The sequence below is a fragment of the Carassius auratus genome, chromosome 2, assembly GCF_003368295.1.
Source record: "Carassius auratus strain Wakin chromosome 2, ASM336829v1, whole genome shotgun sequence".
NCBI classification, from domain to species: Eukaryota; Metazoa; Chordata; class Actinopteri; order Cypriniformes; family Cyprinidae; genus Carassius; species Carassius auratus.
The window spans coordinates 12,408,995-12,433,537 of NC_039244.1; the positions used below are offsets into that span (position 1 = coordinate 12,408,995).

At 37.8% G+C, this 24,543-nt stretch overlaps 1 protein-coding gene across 1 annotated transcript; it reads right to left on the minus strand.

Moving 5' to 3' along the window:
* Positions 1–3,500: 3,500 nt before the first annotated feature.
* LOC113115870 (ADAMTS-like protein 2) lies at positions 3,501–21,774 on the minus strand. Its single transcript, XM_026283558.1, has 18 exons — positions 21,646–21,774; positions 17,112–17,248; positions 15,803–15,878; positions 15,475–15,577; positions 15,094–15,239; positions 14,516–14,639; positions 13,757–13,837; positions 13,483–13,658; positions 12,949–13,366; positions 11,533–11,872; positions 11,060–11,163; positions 10,854–10,980; positions 10,495–10,708; positions 9,692–9,847; positions 9,419–9,589; positions 8,894–9,070; positions 7,061–7,208; positions 3,501–4,024 (listed from the first exon to the last, which is right to left on the minus strand). The coding sequence occupies exons 1-18, from the start codon at positions 21,742–21,744 to the stop codon at positions 3,903–3,905; spliced, it is 2,919 nt and encodes a 972-aa protein (XP_026139343.1). The 5' UTR covers positions 21,745–21,774; the 3' UTR covers positions 3,501–3,902.
* Between the last annotated feature and the right edge of the window lie 2,769 nt (positions 21,775–24,543).

Sequence of the window (24,543 nt, forward strand, 5' to 3'; positions counted from 1 at the left end):
TAACTATAACTTCTTGTTTTTAATTCAGAAAGCGCAGACATTTTTGTTGACCATTATTTATTTTATTACTGTACATAATTCAAGTGTTCACATCCTCCACAGTTTATTCTATAAATGCAATAAAACTTTTATGATCAATTTTATTACTTTTAAAAAAACATTCAGTGTTTTTTCTTTAAAACTAAATGATGTCAAAGGTAAGATAAAAAATACAAGTAAAAGTGAGTGCAAAATTAGTGCATGGAGAATCACACTGAGCCACATCACACTGAAATGTCTGTTTTTATGGTTGGAGCTCTGTTTGGAAAAAAAAACAACATAAAACTACATTTAAGTGCCTGATTATGAGAAAATGGGAGCATGTCAATTAGAATACTCACTGGTAAAGAACTAGTGTGCAGAGAAGCAGCTGGTGGTTTTATTATTGTAGATGTGGTTTTGTTAGTTGATGGTGATGTGCTCCGAGTGGACTGATTGCCAATTGGCCCAACTGTAGAGAGGTTCACCAAGTTCCCAAATGTCATACTGTAAGGGCTTTGAAATCATAGAGAATTTTGATCAAGTGTTTGATTAATGCTGACTCATCCTGCACCGCACAGATTTTTGTCCAATCAAATGCTCTCCAAAATGATAAAGTTCTTACCCCAATACCACCATGCTCACAGTTGTTATATCTATTGGTTTTTCTTTGGTATGTTGAGTTCTTTTATATGTCCTGCCTGAAAATCCTTTGTCATAGGAAATAATTCTTTTTTTTTTCTTATTCTTTTTTAAGTTTGGACTCATACACATTAGATCACTCACACCCATAGCAGTTATTGTAAATTAATGTTTTGTATCTGTATAAAGAATTTCAGTCAGGTTTCAGGCCCCACCATAGCACAGAAACTGCAGTTGTTAGAATTACAAATGACCTGCTTCTTGCATCAGATCAAGGCTGCATTTCATTTCTAGTTTTACTTGAACTTAGTGCTGCGTTCGACACCATAGATCATGACATACTCATAGATCGATTACAAAACTATACAGGTATTCAAGGGCAGGCTCTAAGATGGTTTAGATCCTACCTGTCCTATCAATACCATTTTGTTTATTTAAATGGGGAGTCATCTCATTTATCACCAGTAAAATATGGAGTTCCACAAGGATCTGGATCTGTATTTATAATAGTTAATGCCTCCAGTAAAAAGGTCCATCCCCTGTCTGTTGTCCTCTTATATCAAATAAAAATGTCATTTTCGCTAAATATATCCTTAACATTTATCTTAAAATTGTCCCAGAAGTCACAAAATCATGTGCTTATTGGAATTTAGAACGTGCATACTGTATTCCATGTCCTCACACAGGGCTATTAAAATATATTGTAATAATAAATACATAGAATCTAGTTTTAACAAATAGGTCTATAATATGTAAAATAAATGCACCATGCAGTTCAACTTTATAGTTGTAAACTTGATGCTTGCTGTTAGGAAAAGTTCTTAATGCTTTATTTAAAAAAAAATGCTGCTTAAAGCTGCTGAAATTGACTGACTAGTTTACTGAACTGCTAAATGATGTGCTATATTACACGTTTCTACAAGGTGTTCAGTTCAAGTTTATTTGTATAGAGCTTTTTACGATACAAATTTTTGCAAAGCAACTTCAAAGAAAATTAAGTTTCTACAATATTTAGTAGTAGCTTATCAGTGGTGACTGTCAGATTATGTGCATATGGCAGAAATGTATGGAAAAATAAATTGAAGATGTAATCAAATAGACTATGAACATTATTAACAGCTATTTTTATGTGATGCAATCAAACTTATAGCAATATTTGGTAGTTCTGTATGTTGTTTCAGGGTTAGCATCATCTGAGGTCCTCTGAGGGGTTGGCATAATCTCTTTTCAGGTGTTCTGGATCCAGACTGAAGCTTGTGTAAATCCTAGTAACCACAGGATTTCAAAAACAGAGAAACAAATATTTAGACATAATTAGTGTAGCTGCTGTTCTAACCAAGTAAAATTCATTAGTTTAACCCAAGCTAAAGAATAATTAAATCGGATATAACTGCAGTCAAAGATTACGAGATGCATTATTTGAATGCTTGGCGAAAGAGATGTGTTTTTAATCTAGATTTAAACATGGATAGTGTGTCTGAACCTCAAACATTATCAGGAAGGCTGTTCCACAGTTTGGGAGCCAAATGCGAAAAAGCTCTACCTCCTTTACTTAATAGGTAGCCGTGCAGAGACTGTAAAATTGGGGTAATATGATTTTGGACTACCCGTAGCTTGTTTATTGAAGATGCAGGACAACCACCAGCAGTGAATTACAATAGTCCAGTCTAGAGGTCATGAATGGATGAACTAGCTTTTCTGCATCAGAAACAGGTAACATGTTTCGTAACTTGGCAATGTCTCTAAGATGGAAGAATTTTGTTTTTGTAACATGGGAAATGTGATTTTCAAAAGACAAGTTGCTGTCTAATATAACACCCATATATTTGACAGTAGAAGTAACAGTATATCCGTCAATTTGCACATTGTAATCTACAAGATTCTGTGTACTGTTTTTTGGTCCAATAAGTAATATTTCTGTCTCATCCAAATTTAATAGGAGAAAATGATTGGTCATCCAGTCTTTTATATTTTTAACACACTCTGTTATCTTAGATAATTTAGAAGTTTCATCTGGTCTTGTTGAGATATAAAGTTGAGTTTCATCAGCATAACAGTGGAAACTAATCCCATATTTTCTAATTAAATTACCAAGGGGCAAAGTGTATACTGAAAATAGCAGAGGACCAAGGATAGATCCTTGTGGCACTCCATATTTTACTGGTGATAAATGAGATTACTTGCCATTTAAATAAACAAAGTGGTAGCGATCGGGTAAGTAGAATCTAATCATAGTCATCTTAAAGCCTGCTCTTGAATACCTGAATACCTGTTTTGTAATCGATCTATGAGTATATCATGATCTCTTATGTCAGACGCAGCACTAAGATCAAGTAAAACTAGCAATGAGAGGCAGCCTTGGTCTTACGCAAGAAGCAAGTTATTTGTAATTTTAGCAAGCGCAGCTTCAGTGCTATGGTGGAATTCTTCATACAAGTTTTTTTTTTTTTTTTTTTTTGCAGGAAGGAGCATAATTATTGTTTTTTTTTTTTGTCTTCATTATTCAGTGCTTTTATATCCTTACATTTCACAAATCCTCCACCTTTCCTTTATGATTTCCCAGTTAGTTATAAGGACAGTTGTCTGTCTACTTATTGTTTACATGACTGATATCAAGCGCATATAAAACCCTCATGTTCCTGATGAACATCAGCTATCGATGCATTTTTTGTAAGAAAGATATCCATATTCAAAATGTAATAATAAATAAATGGATTTGTATAAAATGTTAAGAATATTCAATGACAAAGGCATGAAAATACTGAATGAATGTTTACAGTATGTGTGAATATTTGTGTATTAAAAACTACAACCCAGATCACAAAACCACTTTAGTTTTATTTCTTCTTCTACACCAAGACAAACAAAATTTTAAAAAACTTTGTACATATATCATACTATGTGTGTGTATTTATTTTGAAGTGTGTAAGAGCAGAATCAAGGCTTCTACAGTACACAATACAATTGTTTGATCAGAGGACTGTGTGTCTTTCATCAGTAGACCCACAGCTCCTCTGCAGTCCAGTAACAGGAGCTGCCTTTACCAGGTCCCTGCAGGACCACGACTAGGGCCAGTGCCCTTTTGATATAGCACCTTTCTTTATGGAGGAGAGATTAACAGCAATGTAGTTTGAGGGCTGGATATGGTCAGGGAGGGGTACAGTTCTGGGTTCAGCCCATCCAGTACATGGAGGAGGGTCTTCACATTAACTGCAAGACCACAGTGAGGAGCCAGACAGCCTTCACTGTCTCTTGCTCCTGCAGGATAGACAGCAGGCCTTCCTGTAGTACCAGTGTGTGCACAACTTCACCCGCAGGACAAGGGCACAGTTAGCTGTCACTTTATCCTGACAAGCATCCTGAGCTGGGAGAAAAACAAAAAGACGTGATATTCAAAAGATATGAAAACTTGATTCTTACATCATTAATTTGTATTAAATTAACAATATAAATAATGTATTTACATGTTAAAATCCCAATAGCAAATATTATAAATAAATAAAATTCATATTTAAATGTACTTTTTCAATGCTAGTTTTAAAAAGTTATATAGTAAAAACATACACACATTTACACATTTACATGAATTGTTCTCAAATAAAAATAAAAACTACTTAAATACCATACATTTACATATTTACTTTTTTTTATTCCCAGGTTAAAATATCTTTAATACGATAAATAAATACATAAATGCAATATTTATGTTTATTTATTCCCATATCAAAATCCCAGTTTAATAACTGAGTAAATAAATTAATTAATATATGCATATATAAATTTTTAAATATTTTTTTTCTACTACAGTTTGGGGCAGGGATACCTTTTTTTAAAACTTATATTTAAAACGTTTTTATATGCCTTTATTAGATAGGACAATTTAGACGATAAAGAAAATAATGAGATAGGAGAACAGTAGCGATACCGGGACAGGACAGTTAAAGGACCAGGCACAGTTGAACTATATTTCAAAGTTCTTCACACAAGGCTGTTGCTCCAATAAAGTCTGCTTGTTTGACCAAAAAATGGAACACAGTTGAATGGGCGGAAAGTGTAGGGGAAATTATTGTAAACAATCATGATTTTGTCAGTTCCATTGTGGCACAGACACACTTCACCTTCATTAGGCAAATATTTGCAGAGATGTCAAGGAAAGTGCTTTAAGTACTGTATATTTCAATGAACATCAGTTACATACCAAACTCTCTCTTCTAAGGAATATTATTGCTGTCCAAAGGCACAAAATTTGCTGCCAAATTGACGACATGCTTGATGCACTTGCCTTGCAAAGCTTAAAAACAACAAAGCATTAATCTGGTCTAAATTTCACAGGAATTAGCTTGTGTTGTCCCAAAATAGATCCACATGTGCTTTTCATTGAGCCAAGTGTTTTAACACACACTCGTTCATGTGTTCCATTAAAAGGTACAACGCTGTAAACTACTTACAACTGGCATGATCAAATAACAGCTATGCCAGGGTGTGTCCTTACAGCATCTTTCCAAATAAAGATAGATTGGATTTCTTTTCAATTCACTCAATGCCTGCCTTGTTGAAAGTCTGCAATGCATATTTAAGATTTAGACAGTCTCAAGTTAGTTTGGAGACGGTCTCTGTTATGTATGTAACCCTTGTTCCCTGAAGGAGGGAACAGAGACGTCAAGTCAGTGACCGACGAATTGGGATCTCGCTTCTAGAGACCAATCTACTTTGAGCATAAACTAAACAAGCCAATGGAAATTGGCATGCGGTGATTGCATCCAGCTGCAGCCTATCACAGCATGAGCATTAAAAGGCAGCCGGTGCACCACATACGGATTTCACTGAGGAGTCGAGCCGGGAACCTGACTGCTCAGCGGTGGTACAGCAGCCGTGGTGACAGGTTGTGACATCTCCATTTCTTCCTGCAGAGGATGAGGGTTACATATGTAACCAAGACATTCCCTTTCAGTCTATCACTTTAGATGTTGGTGACCAAAAAAATAGGGATCCCTACAAAAGCGCCATGGATGCTGACCCTACAAGCGTCCTGCGCGAGCCGCCTGCGCCCCTTTCTGCTGAAGGTTAGAGCTCGCAACAAGAAGGCCAGTCACTGTTGTCGTAGCATTACCCACTCATTGAGATTGGATAACACTGGGAAAACTTACCTGTACCACTTGGAACAGGAACATTGCAGAAGTTCCATCCTTCCCGGAGGAGGTTTCAGAAGCACTTACACACATGAACAACCGTTTAGGTGCATATGGAAGATCAGAGGTGGAAGAGAGTCTGCCCAGGAAAACACAGGCTTTAAGGCTATACCGTGGACTTTACAAATTTGGGATCTACTTAGGTCTCTACATCTGGAACTCATCCCTCTACTGATTCTCACGGATTCATCAAGGTGCGTTCACCATCTCCCGAAGAGCAGATCCCTCTATCTCTGGGTCACCCGTCTCAGGGCCACCTGCTTACCACCAGGTCAGACAGGAGCCTGAATGGGTGGGGTGGCCTGCCTATGCCCGGTTTCACGGCGCTGCTTAGCTGGAGGTTGCTGTGAATGCGGCTCTGGAGTGGAGTCACAGGGCGCTGCCCTTGGCAGTCTGCTTCTGTGCAACCGAGAACTGCTGGGCAAAGCTCTCGACTGCGTAACTGAAGAGGCCGATCTGGGTCATGGGGCACTGAGGAACCGTACCTTCAGTCAGTGTCCCTCATATCAGCCAGACACAACCAGAGATGATGCTCCTGGATCACAAGCATGGACATTGCATGACCCAGAGAACTCTAGACCTGCGTATCGTGACCACCCTCATGCAGGTCCTTCAGTGCATTGGCCTGCTGAACCTGCAGTAACACCTCAACCTGTTTAACGCCCAGACATGTGAGGCAGCAATCATGACCATCACACCTCACCAGGTAATGGCCGCATATAGAAACGTACGGTTTAATCAGCATCTTTAAAAATACAATCCGTCATCTTTACAAAGATGCACCCATGTAAGCTCTTTTGGAGAAATTTGCTCTTTCAGGGAAATGCTCTTTTACGTGCTGAGACACACAGGGGACATTGTCGCTTGCAGCATGACAGGGGGTAGTGCAGCCTGAAGTGCGGAACCCACTCGACACAGGAACGACCACTACTGAAGCGCCGTCCGCCAACACAAAAAGCTTCCTAGAGTGAGTTGAACTCGCTGTTCACAGAAGATTCTGGTAGGAGCAGGATGATGTTATCGCTTGGCTGTGAAGCGAAAAGCTGGTATGCTCACACTGTGATCATGCTGCATCTGGATGCAGTCATCGCGTGCCAATGTCCATTGGGATCCCTGAATTCGTCGGTCACCGACATGGCGTCGAGAGTGACCGACTGAAAGGGAACTCAATCTGTTTGTATCTGTAGGGCTGTGGTTTGCTATAACAGTACCTGGTGGATCAGTAGTAGTGCAGGGCTGCACCTCACAACTCTGCCTGGCCTCTGGTCTCAGCGTTGAATCACAGCTATGGCCCAGTTCTTCTCCTTGATAACACTTCACCTCTCGCACACGCACTCCTATTCCACATGTCTTACTGCACTGTAGGGCACATTCACAAACAGTTGAGAGAGGCAAACATTTTAATGAACCATTATCCCGGACAGAGAAATCCCACCCTATCTGCAGCGATGACTTTCAAAGCAAAGTGCATAACTAATCACTTCTGAATCGTTTGTACAGGTTCGCGGCTCCAGTTATTATTACAAAGAGCAATGTGTAACATTTAACCAGATTTTAGACTTATTCAATTTTATTTGTTAAAAAAATATATTTCACTATTTTATAAATTTATTTTACACCCGTGATTTTTCTAGAATGTAGAGTATCTTTTGCTGCTGAATTATCCACTAACCTAGTTTATAACAGTATTTTGTCATAGATTATGATTAGATATTTTTAAATCTGTTATTTTTAATTCACATTAAGTTATTTATGTGTAAAAGAAGTGTTTAACACACAAAATAGTGATGATCAGGTCAACACAGAAAAGTATGGAAATTCTACATTGTTTAAAAAAAACTGTGCTTGTATTGGATTGGATAGTTATCGGCAGATACTCTGAATTTTCAGGATCGGATCGGATTGGATCAGAAAAAAATGGTATTGTTGAATCCCTAATTTTAACACAGTAAATTTTCACTGTGAATTTAACCAACGTCAAAAATGAGGGGAACTTTTTAGACCTCACATGAACTTGTGCAGATTCTTATTGAAATGACTGAATTTTCACTTCGAAATTTTGCTGAGCAATGGTAAAAGTGATTGCACCTTGAGGAGGTGTTCATATTGGACATATTCTTCAGCTCACTATTGAGATTTTATCTCAGAATTGTGATTTTATTTCTCACAAATGCAACTTTTGTAATTGCAACTTCCATTTATTGTAATCGCAGTTAAATTCCACAGAATCGCATAACTAAGGATTTATCTTCCCATTTGTCATATTTAATGCTTTATCTCCCAAATTGTCACTTTATACAATCTCACATTACTTTATTTCTTGTAATTGCAACTCGAAATCCCATAATTTCTTGTAATTGTGCCTTTTATTTTTCTTAATTTCATCAAAATCCCATAATATCTAATAACTGTGGCCTCATCCAACAATTTTTACTTTCTTATCTTAAATAATTTTACACAACATTATTTCTCCCAACTGCAATTTTCTCTGTAATCGCAACTTTTATTTCTTGTAATTGCAATTATATCCCACATTATCTCATGACTGAGGCTTTATCTCCAAATTTTGACATATAATGTTTTGCACAACTTTATTTCTCATGATTGTGACTTTAAATACCAATTTCTTGTAATTGTGACTTATTTCTCGTAATTGCAATTAACTCTCATGATATCTCTAATTGTGGCTTTACCTCACTTTTTTACTTTATATTGTCTCATACAACTAATTCCACAATAATCTCACAATTATCATGATTTCTTATTGTCACTTTATTTCTTTCTGACTTTATATCTCACAAAAACGATTGTAACTGATGTGAAGAACACATTATTTGTTTAAGAATGGCATATGACATTTTTTTGGCGTATGTTGTATCATCCTTTTATAATGTTAGTATTTAGTCCAGCCGATCACTGTATAAACTATGAACCTATGAACCTGTATGAATCCCAATGATTATGCTACAAATGGCATAAAAGAACATAAAAAGATTAATTAGAAGAGTTGCCAAACCCGGTAAACTATAATAACCCCTCCTAACCTGGGACCAGGATGTGGTGAACCACTTGGAGCAGGGTCTCTCAAAACAGGCCGCACTGTCCACAGGTCTGAGGTCTCTGTCGCACATCCGTTCGGGATACTCCTTGTACACACCACCCTCTAGCCCTGCACACACCACCTGACGTGTCTTCACCCCACGGCCACACGTGGCATTACACTGGGAATATTCAAGACAAAATATTACAGTAAACATCTCTAAACACATAGGAGTTGCTATTGTTAAATTAAACAAAAACTGCTAAAAAATTGTTGGTAACACTTTACAATTAAGTAATTAGTTAGTTAATGTTAAGTAATGTCTTAACTAACATTAACAACGAGCAATTACAAAATTACAAGTATTTTAATTGTTATTTCATGTTATCTAATGTAGTTAACTAATGTTAACAAATATAAACTTATTGTAAAGTGTAATATAATTAATATATAAAAAGCCAAAAAATTACAATGCATAGGCAATGGATGGGAAGAGTTCCCATAAACTGCAGTACAAGGGGCAGTTCACCTTTTCCCACTCTTGCTCCACCCAGTGGGCGGGGCAGTTTTTGTCTCCGCATGGATGCACGGCCAGCGGCTTGAGCTCTGGATCACACTGGCCATCAGAAATCACCTTCCCATTACTGTTCTTACACATCACGTAGCGTCTCATCCTGCCCTCCCCACAAGGGCCTGAGCACTTAGAGAGGGAGAAGCAAAGACACATAATGTCATGTTTAATGGACAATCTAATGTTTAAAATTTCTATGTGATATTTTACAGGACATTTTCTGAAACCCACCGGCCCCCAGTCAGAGACGGTCCACCTGCGGTCACAGGGCGGCCCCTCGCACTCTCTCTGGTTGACTGGTCTGGTGGACTCGTTACAGAGGCTGGCCTCCATAGAGCAGCGCACCTCACGTCTCCTCACTCCTCGACTGCCACATCGCGCTGAACACTGTCAGAATGAAAAAAATAACTACTAGAAATAATATCAGCAATAACTGAAAAAAAATAAAAATAAAATATATATATATATCAGCTAGCATTTATCTAGCATATTACTTATTTTTTACTTAATGTACTAAGATACTAAAATGCAGTTTATGTACTAAACTAAAACAAAATTAAACATATATAATATATATAATATATAATATATATATATATATAGAGAGAGAGAGAGAGAGAGAGAGAAAAGAAGCTAGGAAAATGGCAAAAACACACAAAGAAATTATAAAACAGGCTAAAATTTTAAATGAAATGGAAAATACAAAAAAAAATCAATATTTTTCAAGAAAAAAAACATTTTCATTCATTTGCACTTAACATGCATTTAAGTGTCTGAAAAAAATCACATATGATTCACACATAAGCATATTCTTTATTATTTCTGTGATAAGTGCTCTTTTTAAAAGCATGCTAAAATGTACTTCTTTTTCACAAAGTTTTACTTTGTAAAGCCGCTTTGGAGCGATGTGTATTGTGAAAACTGTTAAATAGATTAAATGAATTATAATCAAAGCAACGCTAATTGGCAGCTAATATTCAATTCACATGAACATTTGAAATAAAGTCTTGGGACTAAAGGCTTTACACACTGACCTCAGACCAGTCTGAGATCTCCCACTGCGGCCCGCAGCTTTTGCTCTTGCAGGCTTTCCGTGTGATGGGCTTCTGCAGCTCCACAGCCAGACACAGCTCATCATAAACAGAGCTGTCAAATCCTGGCGCCATCATCTTCCAGCAGCGCACCGTGCGGAACTGAAACCCCTCTCCACATGTCCGAGAACACTCGCTCCAGCGACTAGTTTCCCACCTGCCTCAGAATACAGGACACAACGAATTCAGATCTGTTATCAACAGCATCTGCAGCTTCCAAACATCTATGATTATGGATTTACTTATAATAAAGCAAATTCTATCAAAATGTAAATAACCGCTTGAAGTTTTCAGTATCAAACCTGGGAAGGCACTCTTTCCCCGTGCAGAACTCATGTGTGGGTTCTGGCCTGGTCAAAGCGTCGCAATAGCTCTCATCCACCTCTGACCCATCATGCTTCACACATAAGGCATAAGATGTGCTTATGCCTGCAGAAACAGAGTATAATGTCAGGTTGGCTGTAAAATGCAAGTGTCTCTCACTGTCTGTGTGTACTTGTGATTTCACCTGTTGTACACGTTGAGCTGCAGGGCGCATACGCAGAGACCTTCCATCTGTACATGTCAGACATGCTGATGTCACGATCTAGGGATTCCACCTCAAACTCATTACTGAGAAAAGAGAAAGACAAAAAGATGGTGACCAGGAATTTGATTCATTGAACCACATTATCATCAGTACAGTTACTATAGCAGAGAATGTAAATCCCCAAAGTTCCTGCATATCCATAATTTAAGAAAAGGTTCATTTATTTTTCATTATTTCATGTTAACTTTCCCTTTGAGAACAGAAGGCTGGGAAAGGAAAAGATTTCTACCTTTTTCTACCCTAACAAGCACACCTGTGGAAGGGATGCAGTGAAGTTTTGAAAGATTGGTGTAACTCATTTCCATTCATAACAACTCAAGCCAGACCATGTCAATAAATATGTCAGAGCATTCATCTAAAGGCTCAATCTGCTCATATGCCCTCCGTCTGACCTCTCACTGTTGGGGGTCTGCACTGCATCCACCTGGTGGAGCTGAAGAAGATTGGACCGTTGATTTGTTGAGTGATTAGTCCTGGGCTCATATGCACGCTCTCCATCTGGGCCGTGGATGTCCAGGTTGCCCGGGTAGATCTCCAGTGTCAGGCTGTTGTCCAGTGAAGAGTTGAGCTTGTGTACGGCACAGCCCATGAGTGCAGAACCTTCTTTACAGGGCTTTCTGGAGCCTGAGGGCCATGATGCTCCATCATAGAAGAGACCCTTCAGAACCGGTGTAGATGTGTCATTGGAGTCACTTACAGATGAATCACCATCAATCAGGTTGGAATCAGGGCCTAGACAACAGCAAAACATGTTTAAATGTTAAATCAATCAATCAATACATGACATCTTAGCCAAGATTAGCTTTCCTTTAAAGTATATAATTTCTGTACAGTATACATTAACTTAATACAAAAGAAAAAAAAAAAAAAACTTTTATAGAATGTACTATACATGTAACAACATACACTCTACCATTCAAAAGTTTGGGGTTGGTAAAATTTGATTTTTTTTTTTTATTATTAAATTAAATTAAAAAAAAATGTGTAAAAGATAAATAAATGCTGTTCTTTTAAATGTTATATTCACCAAAGAATACTGAAAAAAAACTGTGATGTTTTCCACAACAATATTAACAAACACTAAAGTTTTCAAAATTGATTAAAAAAAAGAAATTAGCACCAAATTATAGTGATTTCTGAAGGGTCACGTGACACTGAAAATTTACTGCTGAAAATTCATTTTAGCCATCACAGGAGTATTTTTATATATATATATATATATAACATGAAATAAAAAACTTATTTTTAATTGTATTAATATTTTACAATATTACAGTTTTATTATTGCACACTTGGTGAGCATAAGAGACTTTTTTCAAAGACATAAAAAGCATCTTTCTGAACCCAAACATTTAGTGTATGTAAGTGTATAAAAAAAAAAACCAACACCAATATTTTTCATACATATATATTAAGTATTTACAGTAAAAAACCATATTTTTAATAAACCCTTCAATGCTAGTTTACAGTAAAGCTAATATTAACTGATTTTTATAGCTGTAGCTACATCTGTAATAAACTGTAATACAAGTTGTTTTAACACTTTGCTTTTCACTCTACATTTACTTGAGTTTGAAATCATGTTTCATATTGTCAAAATATTCCTGCTTTTACAACCATCATGAACCATACTGTAGTTCACATGTTCTGTACAGTTTTCCAAAAACAAAAAACAAAAGCACTTTCCAAGCAAATAGCTTTTACGCAAATCAAACAAAGCTTAACTTTATGGTCAGTCAAACCCTTGTCCGCACCAAAACCTGGAGTGTGAAAGCAACATGAAATGCCAATGAATAAAGCTTACATACCAAAACTGCCTTGTGTCTCAAGATGGTGCATTTCAGCATCTAGCTCGTTCTGGAGAGCCTCACTGGCAGGTCTGAACAATACCAGACCAGGCAGCTCACTGAAGTTTACAGAGGCCTGAAGTTCCCACAACAGCTCCTCGTGGCCCACATGCACCTCCACGTTATCTTGAAGTCCCAATGAAGTGCTCTGATTGCCTTTCTTTCCATACTCCTTACGAGCCTCGATTTCATTATGAGTGGAGGACAGCTCCGTAGAGGACATGTTAACCTTCTGCTCTGACGGTGTCTTTGACATCAGGTTGCTTATTTGAGGTTGCTCAGGTGTAGAGGTCATAGGAGGTGCTGCCCTCAGCTCCGGAGCTCGAGGAACTGTGTACTCATATGTGATGTGAGGCATCTTTCCATTGAGGTTGTAATACTGAAAAAAAAAGAAAACAGGTGCTTAGAAAAAAAACAGAAAATATATACTACATACTACATGCTGGCTGAGATAGTTACACATGGGATGATGATTTTACATACCTATATACCTACCATGACATTCAGGGCCTGAAGGGTGGGACCCTGAGCCATGATGTACTCAAAGCCATCGGAGAAGAGGTTAGCTGGCCTCCTATACTTAAAGACTGTCCCAGCAACATGGAAGTTCTGTGGATTGTCAATCACACTGTTCCCATTGAAGAAGAAGTGACCAGCTTCATCAGACAGAGCTGGAAAATTATGAAAGTTACATTTAATCGTCTCTCTCTCTCTCTTCTCTTCTCTGTGCCCACCTGAATTTTGACAGATTAACCCAAGAAACACTTACCCAAGATATTTTCAGTTTTCCGCCGCTCTATGATTTGGATATCGGTAGCACCAACCGGTATATTGGTTATGAACACATAACCTAGGACACAAAGACAAATTAATACATTTTAAACCATTTGTTATGTTAATTATTTCTACATAATATTTGTGTGTAATAGTTGTCAAATGAGACATCTTTGTTAAATAAAAAAATTTAATTAAATGTATGCATTTAGCAGACGCTTATATCCAATGCGACTTCAATTTTTACCTATCATGTGTTCCCGGGGAACCGAACCCCCAACCTTGGCAATGCAATGCTCTACCAATTGAGCGACAGGAACGCTAAAGTGATAGTTGTTAAAGTGATAGTTCAGATAAAAATGAATATTTTGTCATTACTGACTCACTCTGATATCGTTCCAAACATGTATAACTTATTAATTTGTTCTGTGGAATGCAAAATAATATATTTTGAATAATGTTGGTAACCAAACAGTTTCGATTCCCAATGACTTCCATTGAATGTCGAAAAGTATTAAAGATGTCAATGGGAACTGAAATTGTTTGGTTACCAACACTCTTATTCTTTTATGTTCTAAAGAACAAAGTAAGTTATGCAGGTTTGGAAAGACAGGGGGGTACAAACTTAATGACAGAATTTTAATGACACATTTTTGGCTGAACTATCCCTTTCATTTATAAAATACATGGATAAAAAGCAACAAATTGGCCAGAGACGGTCTTTTCAACCCCTTAATGCTAATATAATGTATACCTAACTGTGTGATCCCTTTCCGGTAAGATCCTGAGACACGATAACAAGAACCTCCGTTTCCACCACAGACTCCACATTTGTCTATGGTTTTACTGGAATACAATTTCCCATCGCACCCTACCACCTGCAACCAAGAGAATAGAACAGTTAGCGCTGAGCACAAGCTCACAAACACAGGTCCCCAAAGAACTGATCTCTGTCCCATCAGAGTACACTTACCCATACAGCACCTCATATTTAGAAGATATTTAATTATTAATTTGCATTTCCTCTGTTATTACATTTCGATTACCGAATTAATCTTTCAAAACAGTAATAATTGAATAACCTTCTCAAATCTCAAATACATTTTTTACAATATATACATTTCAGCTTAAACAGATTCCATGTTTCTATATACATTTTGAAAAGAACTGATGACGATTCTTGTTTTTTTTGTTTTGGGCATCAACCAATAAAGCGTTTGTCAGTTGAAAACAAGCAACCTAAATATAGCATTAATCTAAGCTTCTCACCTTACAGGATCTTGACTGCTTGAAGCTTGGAATAATCTTTCACCAAATATTATTCTGACACACCTGACACTGGCCCTCGATGCAAACACCCTGGTAGATCCGGTCCCTGCAGAACGTCCCGTCATGGGCAGGCACCAACAGCTGCCGTTCTCCTGTGGTTGTGGTGCACTGGAGGTCACATGGCTTATTGGAGATGTTGATGTAATCATCTGAACAGGAGGTGACATCAGCAAAACATCAGTATGATCTTGGCTTTAGAGAATTCCTCTAGAGATAATAGGTCTTTGTGGCATTGAGAGGCCTCTTTTGTGCATGGGGGGGCTATGGGCTGAGGAAATAAACCTAAAGGGGCATCTGTGAGCTTTAATATAGCTGGCCAGGGGCCAAGACAAGAAAAAAGAGAGAGAGGGGGAAAAAGAAAACACTGAGGGACGTTTTTTTTACCTGGATAAAGTGGAACCCACTCATAGTGCTTCCTGCCGAAGGCTTTGGCATTGAATTGAGAGCACTGGTGCTGTTTGAAGCTGATTCTGCTGTTTGGGCACGGCTAGGCAAACAACCAGACAACAATAAAGACACAGCTCGAGAGCCAGGCAGCAGGGCAAACAGCCTGCAGATATTAGAGCTTCAAGCCAACATGTGTAAAAATGCACAGATATGCCAGTTGGCTTGGATGGAGTATTCCACACAGTAACACAGACACATTATTATGGATCATCCTTTAATCATACGCAACCATCTTTATGAAGATCTCATAAACTTTAGGCCATACCTGATTTGTGCACAGCTGATACTGTTTGGACGGTCCCGTGCAGAATGAACTGTTGATGTTTTGGGTCGACGTCAGTCTGAAAACATGTCATCTGTGTATAAGTCCTCCAACATTTTGATGAGACATTCAATTCAAAATTATACAAATGCATGAGCTCATTTTTATTTGACTGTTTTAGTGAACCACCAACACGTAGCCGATATTAAATTCTATTTTGTCTTTAAATAATAGTATAAATAAATTAAATTCAATAAAACACTTAAAACATGAATCAGTTATTTTAAATGCTACAAGTGAATTTAGGCATCTCAACATGCAAAAAAAATAAAAAAAATAATATAAAATGTATTTATATGTTAATATAAAATAAATATTTATTCTTTTTTGTTGTTGTTGTTTAGTTTTATAATTGTTTTCAGATTAATTCCACTTTACTTTTTTTTTTATATATAGTTTTAGTTTTAGCTACTAAACTAGTTAACTGTGAACAGGAATAATTTAGCATCCCATACTGGTAACCAGCATCCATATCCACAGCATATGCCACTGGGATCCCTCTAAACGTTTCCATACATGATTCTTCTCATCTGTCTGGCTCTCTCTGTCTCCTCCCCCGTGTCCCACACACACACCTTTCGCTACCTCCACCATACTGGGAATTGTAATGGGAGCCAGCTGGAGTGGCTCAGCTAGGGCCCTTATCTCCAGTGGAATCTCCCCGAAACGTTTGACCATTTGCTCTAAAAGCCATTTCATAAATATGTTTGTCATTCTGAGCAGAATTCCCTGTGTCATGTGGGCCAGTGGACTGATGTTCATTCCACATGACATTCCTCTGGGTGCTCTGGAGGATATTAGTCAAGGGAATTCCCTCTCACTCCCCCCCCTCCCTTTCTCATGTGAGGGTCCACCTGGTAAACGTTGATCTATAAATGGTTTATCTTTAGTGGATAGAACAAAATAATAAACTAATTCATAATTAAATATATGCAATAAAAAATTAAAATAATACATAAAAAAAAATTAAACGTACATTTAAAACCAGTTGCAGATCACATTTTGGTAAAAAAAAATAATAATAAAAAAAAATCTATCAATCAAAGTAAAAATGTGAAAGAGACTGAGGATTCAAGGCCAAATAATCCCACATTAAACAGTGTGAAAAGTGGGTTCAGACCAGGGTCAAATTGACAGCTCTCAACCCATAGTGGAGAACCGTGCACAAAGCATCAGACCTGTCACTTCTGATTAATACAGAATCAGAGGGTCATTTTTCCCCGGGGTTGTGCAGCAGCTGAGAGCGGTTTACCTCTGTTGCAGACAGTGACGCTCTTGAGAGCGCACTCCTCCTCCGCAGGTACGGGAACAGGTGGACCAGCTGCTCCATTCACCCCACCACTGCGCTACCTCATCTGACTGGAAGTCCTCCCTCCCCTCACTGCTGTCCTGGCAAAGACAGAGACACAGTGCTTCACTGCTGCACACTTGCATGATAACATGGAAAATCTGTAAACAATGGCAATTATTGTCAGACACAAGCACTTCTCTGTGCAACTTGTGGGTAAAAGCGGTCATGACTCTCAGGACATTTATTTGTTTTGTTTTAGGGAAGAGATGGAGTCGAAGGTGGATGGAGCCCCCCTAACAGCCCAGATGAAAGGGCCAGTGACTGTAGGCAAATTTAGTAGACTCCTGTTTAGTAGACTCCTGTCTAGAAAGCAGGATAATCACTCCTCTTCAAGCCAGGCATCAGTGAACATTTACACAACAAAGGTACGGCTCCATGGAAAGTCTTGTGAAGCTCTCAAAAGAGAAGAGCTGCCCAGCATGGTTGATCTCATACCAGCTTTAATGGTCAACGTTGGATTTTGAAATAAGGAGGCGGATTTACACAATGACCATTTTCTTCCTAGAGCTCTATGCACCCGTTGACTTGAAGAGTGTGCTGTTTAGTCCACAAATGACATTTGGAAAGTTATAGTATATTTAAGCATGAAATCCACTTTTCTTAAAGTGATATTTTGACATAGATGTCCACTGAGTATCTTTTTTTTAATGACTGAGTCTCTTTAGAAGCACAGGGCTCACAGCAAAATATGACCCTTTAAGTAAGAACACTGATTTGTCCTGCAGGCTTGTTGAAAGCATTATGGTTTGTTTAGTTGTAAGGGAGTTTAGCAGCCCATTTCTACAAACCCAAATAGTTTGGCAAGAGCTAATTCAGTGTCCCCCGGCCCAAACACAGGGGATGTTAGGGGGGTCTTGTCCAAACAAGAGTCTGCATGTCCATATGTTTTTTATCTGAATGCCCTATGGTTGTTTAGATTCTAAATAGACGATAGACTTTTCCCCACTTTCTTATACATCCGAAAACAGAGACCCCCTAGGGAGACCACATGGGCCTGATGAGTTTCCAAATGCCACTTCAGTTGAGTTTAGTCTGCTGATGCTTGAACACGGCGCCAGTCAGTTCGAACCGGTAATAAATGTGCTGAACTGAGCATCAAAACATGTTTTTTAGCACAACAGTAATAGTGCTTTCCAACAGCATGTATGAATAGAGCCCATAAATGTTAGACCAAACAGACAAGGGAATGACAATGCTCTGTTTATGGACTGCTATGGCATGATAAGACTAAAGCTTTAAATAATAAATCATTCTTTGATTCTGATCTTTTCAGTGCTCGGTAGATTCTGTTAAGCTGTTTGAACGATTACTTCATGAATCAAAACTAATCACTGGTTATAGAGTCAACATTGATGGAGTGAAAAGGAAGTTCGAGGGAGAAATGTTAATAAATAGAGGTGCTGGTCATATAATTAGAATATCATCAAAAAGTTGATTTATTTCACTAATTCCATTCAAAAAGTGAAACATGTATATTATATTCATGCATTACACACAGACTGATATTTAAAATGTTTATTTATTTTACATTTGATGATTATATCTGACAACTAAGGAAAATCCCAAAGAAAATTAAACTTAGGACCAATACTTAAGACCACTACAAAGAAAGGATTTTTAGAAATCTTGGCCAACTGAAAAGTATGAACATGAAAAGTATGAGCATGTACCGCACTCAATACTTAGTTGGGGCTCCTTTTGTCTGAATTACTGCAGCAATGCGGCGTGGCATGGAGTCGATCATTCTGTGGCACTGCTCAGGTGTTATGAGAGCCCAGGTTGCTCTGATACTGGCCTTCAGCTTTTCTGCATTCTTGGGTCTGGCATATCGCATCTTTCTCTTCAAAATAAAAGAAAATCTATGGGGTTAAGGTCAGGCAAGTCTGCTGGCCAATTAAGAACAGGGATACCATGGTCCTTTAACCAGGTACTGTTAGCTTTGGCACTGTGTGCAGGTGTCAAGTCCTGTTGGAAAATGAAATCTGCATCTCCATAAAGTTGGTCAGCAGCAGGAAGCATGATGTGCTCTAAAACTTCCTGGTATACGGCTGCGTTGACCATGGACCTCAGAAAACACAGTGGGCAAACACCAGCAGATGACATGGCACCCCAAACCATCACTGACTGTGGAAACTTTACACTGGACCTCAATTAACGTGGATTGTGTACCTCTCCTCTCTTCCTCCAGACTCTGGGACCCTGATTTCCAAAGGAAATGCAAAATTTACTTTCATCAGAGAACATAACTTTGGACCACTCAGCAGCAGTCCAGTCCTTTTTGGCTTTAGTCAAGGCAAGACACTTCTGACGCTGTCTGTTGGTCAAGAGTGCCTTGACACAGCTGAAACCATGTCTTGCATATGTCTGTGCGTAGTGGTTCTTGAAGCACCGACTCCAGCTGCAGTCCACTCTTTGTGAATCTCCCCCACATTTTTGAATGGGTTTTGTTTCACACTCCTCACCAGGGTGCAGTTATCCCTATTGCTTGTACACTTTTTTCTACCACATCTTTTCCTGCCCTTCGCCTCTCTATTAATGTGCTTGGAAACAGAGCTCTGTGAACAGCTAGCCTCTTTTGTAAATGACCTTTTAGCCCCTTTCACATCGCCATTCCGGGAAATACACGGGTAAAGTGTTCCGGCAATTGTTCCCGGGTCCCTAGATTTTGCACTTTCACACTGCCAATGATTATCCGGGATATGTGCGTGCTTTCACACACAACCCGTAAAGATCCCGTAATGACACGTGACATGCAGGGAGTGACGTGTAATGTATGAGTTGAAAACGTTATACTTTCACTGAAGAAAGCGAACGATCTCGGCGTCAGCGCGGAAAGTGAGGAACAAACTGATCTCTGCTTTATTACAGTTTGCACATATTTTTTTGTCGCGAACGTTGATCTTCCTTCAAAACAGCAGGTAAAATGCACGTCAATACTTCAACACGGCTTTAGATCTGGCTTCACACAGCGCTCATCCCGGGTTGAACCCGGCAATGTTACTAGGTCCCCGACCCGGGTTCAATGCCGGAATCAATCACGGGACGTGTTTGCTCTTACACAGAAGGCGACCCGGCAATGTTCCGGCAATATGCCGGGTCCGACGTGCAGTGTGAAAGGGGCTTTTGTGTCTTTGTGCAAGTGTCAATAGTCGTCTTTTGGACAACTGTCAAGTCAGCAGTCTTCCCCATGATTGTGTAGCCTACAGAACTAGACTGAGAGACCATTTAAAGGCCTTTGCAGGTGTTTTGAGTTAATTAGCTGATTAGGGTGTTGCACCAGGTGTCTTCAATATTGAACCTTTTCACAATATTCATATTTCCTGAGATACTGAATTTTGGATTTTGCTTAGTTGTCAGTAATAATCATCAAAATTAAGAAAAATAAACATTTGATATATATCAGTCTGTGTGTAATGAATGAATATACAATTTTCGCTTTTTGAATGGAATTAGTGAAATAAATCAACTTTTTGATGATATTCAAATTATATGAACAGCACCTGAACAACTTGACTTAATAACAGCTTTATAAACACAGTTTTATTTCATTTTTTTCCATGATTAGAATTATTTAAATTAATTATTAAATTATTAAAATATAGCCTATTATTTGAAGGTTTATTAGAGCCTCAATCATAGGCCTACAAATAACTTCATGTTGATCTCATGACGTTTTCTTCCAACGTTATTAGAACGTAAATTAGATGTTAATAAAGTTGCAAGAACGTTCCATAAACATTACTTAAAGAAAGTTTGTTTATAAAACTTTACAAAAACGTGAAAGCTGTGAGAACGTACACGGTAGCTGGGAAAAAATTAAAAGCAACCTTAAAGAGTGTGTAAACATAGGATAACGGGCCGCATAACAGTTTACGTGACAACTGGAATACATATATTTTAATAAGGTTCTCTGAAACTAAACTGTTCGAAAGAATCGATTCGCGGCAATGAGTCGCAGTTCTCACCATAGATTCACCTCGATTCAACTCACTCTTGACTCAAACATGCAACAGCAAGAAAGGCAGTCATCGGCACGGAGTCCCGAAGCAAAGTAAAAACGATATTTTCAATTAACTTTTAATTCATTATTAGCTAGCGAATTGTTAAAATATGCTCGTGAAACATCAAAACGTGCTTGTGGTTTAATAAATCGCTATCAAAATCGTAAAAAATAATCTGCATCTTTAATTTGGTAATTCCAGACATAAGGAACTCATCTGGTCTTTGCAATGCAGTGCTCGTGGATGTGGTCAAAACCGTGTTTTGGTGTGAAAGTTTGACGTTACGCCCGCCACAGTGGCTCTTCTCTTTTCCCGCATTGTAACCGGCATTTGTAACTCAGCGCTTATTCAAACCAGCGTTAGTAGATCAAACCTTGGACTTCAAGCCCAAAGATTGTTTCACAACGTTCTGTACAAAATTAAACGCGATTTACCTTAACATTTGCACCTGTTGCCGTATTAATAATCCATAAGTGTAAGACAAAGTAGTGCAGTACAATATGTCCGAGTCTTGCAGTCCAGAGACAGTACATGGTTCATTTGAGAACAAGGAGACCTCGCCCCCCTGATCTTAACCAAAGTCTAAAGAGAGAGAGGGGCTCGCACTTTGAGGTCTAACGGTGAAGGAAACCCTTGATGTATTAGACTAATGGCTTTACAACCTGCTGGAAGAAAAGAAAAGGGGGTTGGTCAGACCCACTGTTATTGACCTTGTAGATTAAAAAATAATAATAATAAGTAGCCTACTGCAATCCATCTCATTGAAGATCCAGAAACAGAAGTTTGCCAAAATTAGTAATGTAAACGGTCTGAGTAAACTACAGGAAAAAGTTCAACAAATGCCTTAGAAATTACCTGGCAGTTTTTATCAGCTGATCACAGCCTGTCAGTTTCATGTAATTGCCATATTCTTTTTATAACAAATCAAATTAATAAGTTACATATGCAGAGACAATGTTTATAAAGGGTTAAATCTTAGAATTTTAAGGGGTTATTGTGGCATGTTTCTTCCTCTGCATATAGAAAATTATAAATTAATGCTGTCAGTTGCAATGGGAAAATGTATGTCTAAACACCAATTTGATGCAAATTTACATTTAAATTGCATAAGGTCTGCTGTTGTTGTTGTTATTGTTGTTTCATTTATTATGTTATTTAACAGCCAGAAAATTCTGGTTAAAAACTTTTTTAAGATTAAGAGCTAAACACAATGCTCATTATTGGAACCTTGGACGTGTTACAATCACATAAATTAACACTTTAGATAATGAATCTGTTCTTCTCATGCCACAATAAATGTAGGTTTTTGACAACAAAAGCATGTTCAGACACCCCACCAAAGAGCCTGTGTCACACCACTGATTTCCCTGACTGTGCATTCCACTATTCTTTTGCTATTGCTTCCAATATAAATGAGGATTACATTTGTTAAATAAAACATCAAAGCAATCCACTCAGTAGCATAATAAGATGCAGTCAAAGTAAAACACAAACATTAAAATTTGCATTAAAATCTACTCCCCCTCAGGCCTCATCCAAGATGCGTTTTTATTATTATTATTATTATTGGAACAGATTTTGAGAAATTTAGCTTTTCTTACTCACCAGAGGATTCTCTGCAGTGATTGGCTGCTGTCAGAATGAAAGTTCAAACAGCTGATAAAAACATCAGAATAATCCACACGACTCCAGTCCATCAATCAACATCTTGTGAATGAAAAGCTGTATGTTTATAATAAAACAAATCCAGTAGGACTTTTTTACCGTCAAAGTCCACTATCCATAATAGGCTATCGCGTTCTCCAGTGAAAAGTTTGTCTCAGCTGAATCAGGAGAAAAATATGCACAGATCAAGCACTGTTTAAGGTTTAAAAACACCTTAATGATGGATTTGTTTCTTAAAAACAGTTTTTCACTTCATAAGATCTCAACTGATAAACTGAGTCGTACTTGTGAGTTAGTGTGATGTTTTAATCAGCTGTTTGGACTCTCGTTCTGACGGCACCCATTCACTGCAGAGGATATATTGGAAAACAAGTGATGTAATGGTAAATTTCTCCAAATCTGTTCTGATGAAGAAACAGACTCATTCACAATTTCAGCAATTTTGGGCTAATGTAAATTTCTTTAAACAACCTCCACGCTGGAACAATGCCAGGCTATTGCTGATACCTGATATATGAAACAATAGACACCTGTGATGAAAACCATAGCTTTTGATTAAAGACCTATGACAACATACTTGTAGGTGTGAGTCAGTGTCAAGAAAAGCTTCACACTGCTGTAGGGCATTGCTACACAATAGGCTTTTTATGATTACATAAAATGTAATCATAAAATTACAAAGAGCTATCTGTCAGGTATTTTAGAGTACCCAGGACACCTCAAAATCCATGACACCATCATTATGTTCGACAGTTATGATATTGGATGAATATGTTTACATATGTTCCATCATGAAGCAATCCTGTACAGTGTAAGGAGTTTACATGCTTTTGTAATGGAAGCAGAATTAGAAATGAAACACACAGACTACCCCATCAATAGAGGATGAACTTCTTTACATATTTGGCATTAAGAATGACTCTACAGTGACCTTAAAATTGTATTTGGACACTATGGAGTGTTTTGTGCATTAGATACAAAATAAATTAATCAATCAAAATACTACAACTTTTCTCAGGACAGTCTTCTTTAGTTCCTATTTTTAGAAATATCTGCAGTGACTTTTAGCTAAAAGTCAGTTTGCCTCAGGTTACAGGCATCTTAGAAGAGTACATACAGTATATCCACTGATGTACTACACGTTTTGACAACCAGAAAGTGTATTCTTTTCAAAATTCATTGTAAAGTACACATATTGTGGTTTATTATTTGAGACCTACTGTAACAGACATCCAGCTATTTATTTTAGTTTATTATTATTATGCTCAGGTAGTCAGTACTAACTAATCATACTGTTTTGGTAAGATTGTTTCTGCTTAAAACAAATCTAAAAACTGAAAAAAGAAAAAGCGTTTGCTTTTGGTAATCCAGGACAGTTCACTTTGAGATTTAGGACAGTCTGTGCCCCCCTAATTTAAGTGTTCTTATGCAGTAGAGAGAGCATGTGTACATGAGATATGAATGGGTGAGTGAGAGAGAAAGAGAGAGAGAGAGAGAGTTAGTTGCATATCCAGTTTTACACAAGTAGCAAGGATGTTGAATAACACATGTAACATAAGCATATCTCTTAATGTCTTCATCTTATGAGTCTCTTCGAAAAATACCACCATGTCCAACACCAATGGTTATTAAAATCATACAGTTTCACTGAAGAAAAAAAAAGGTTA

Excerpts from the sequence above, each read along its gene's own strand:
- LOC113115870 (XM_026283558.1), bottom strand. The coding sequence starts at position 21,744 with ATGTACTGTCTCTGGACTGCAAGACTCGGACATATTGTACTGCACTAC. Across the intron at positions 13,838-14,515 it reads GAAAGGGATCACACAGTTAG|GTTATGTGTTCATAACCAAT; the intron begins GTATACATTATA and ends TTTGTGTCCTAG. Across the intron at positions 7,209-8,893 it reads TCACCACATCCTGGTCCCAG|TGCAGTAAGACATGTGGAAT; the intron begins GTTAGGAGGGGT and ends TGTGCCCTACAG.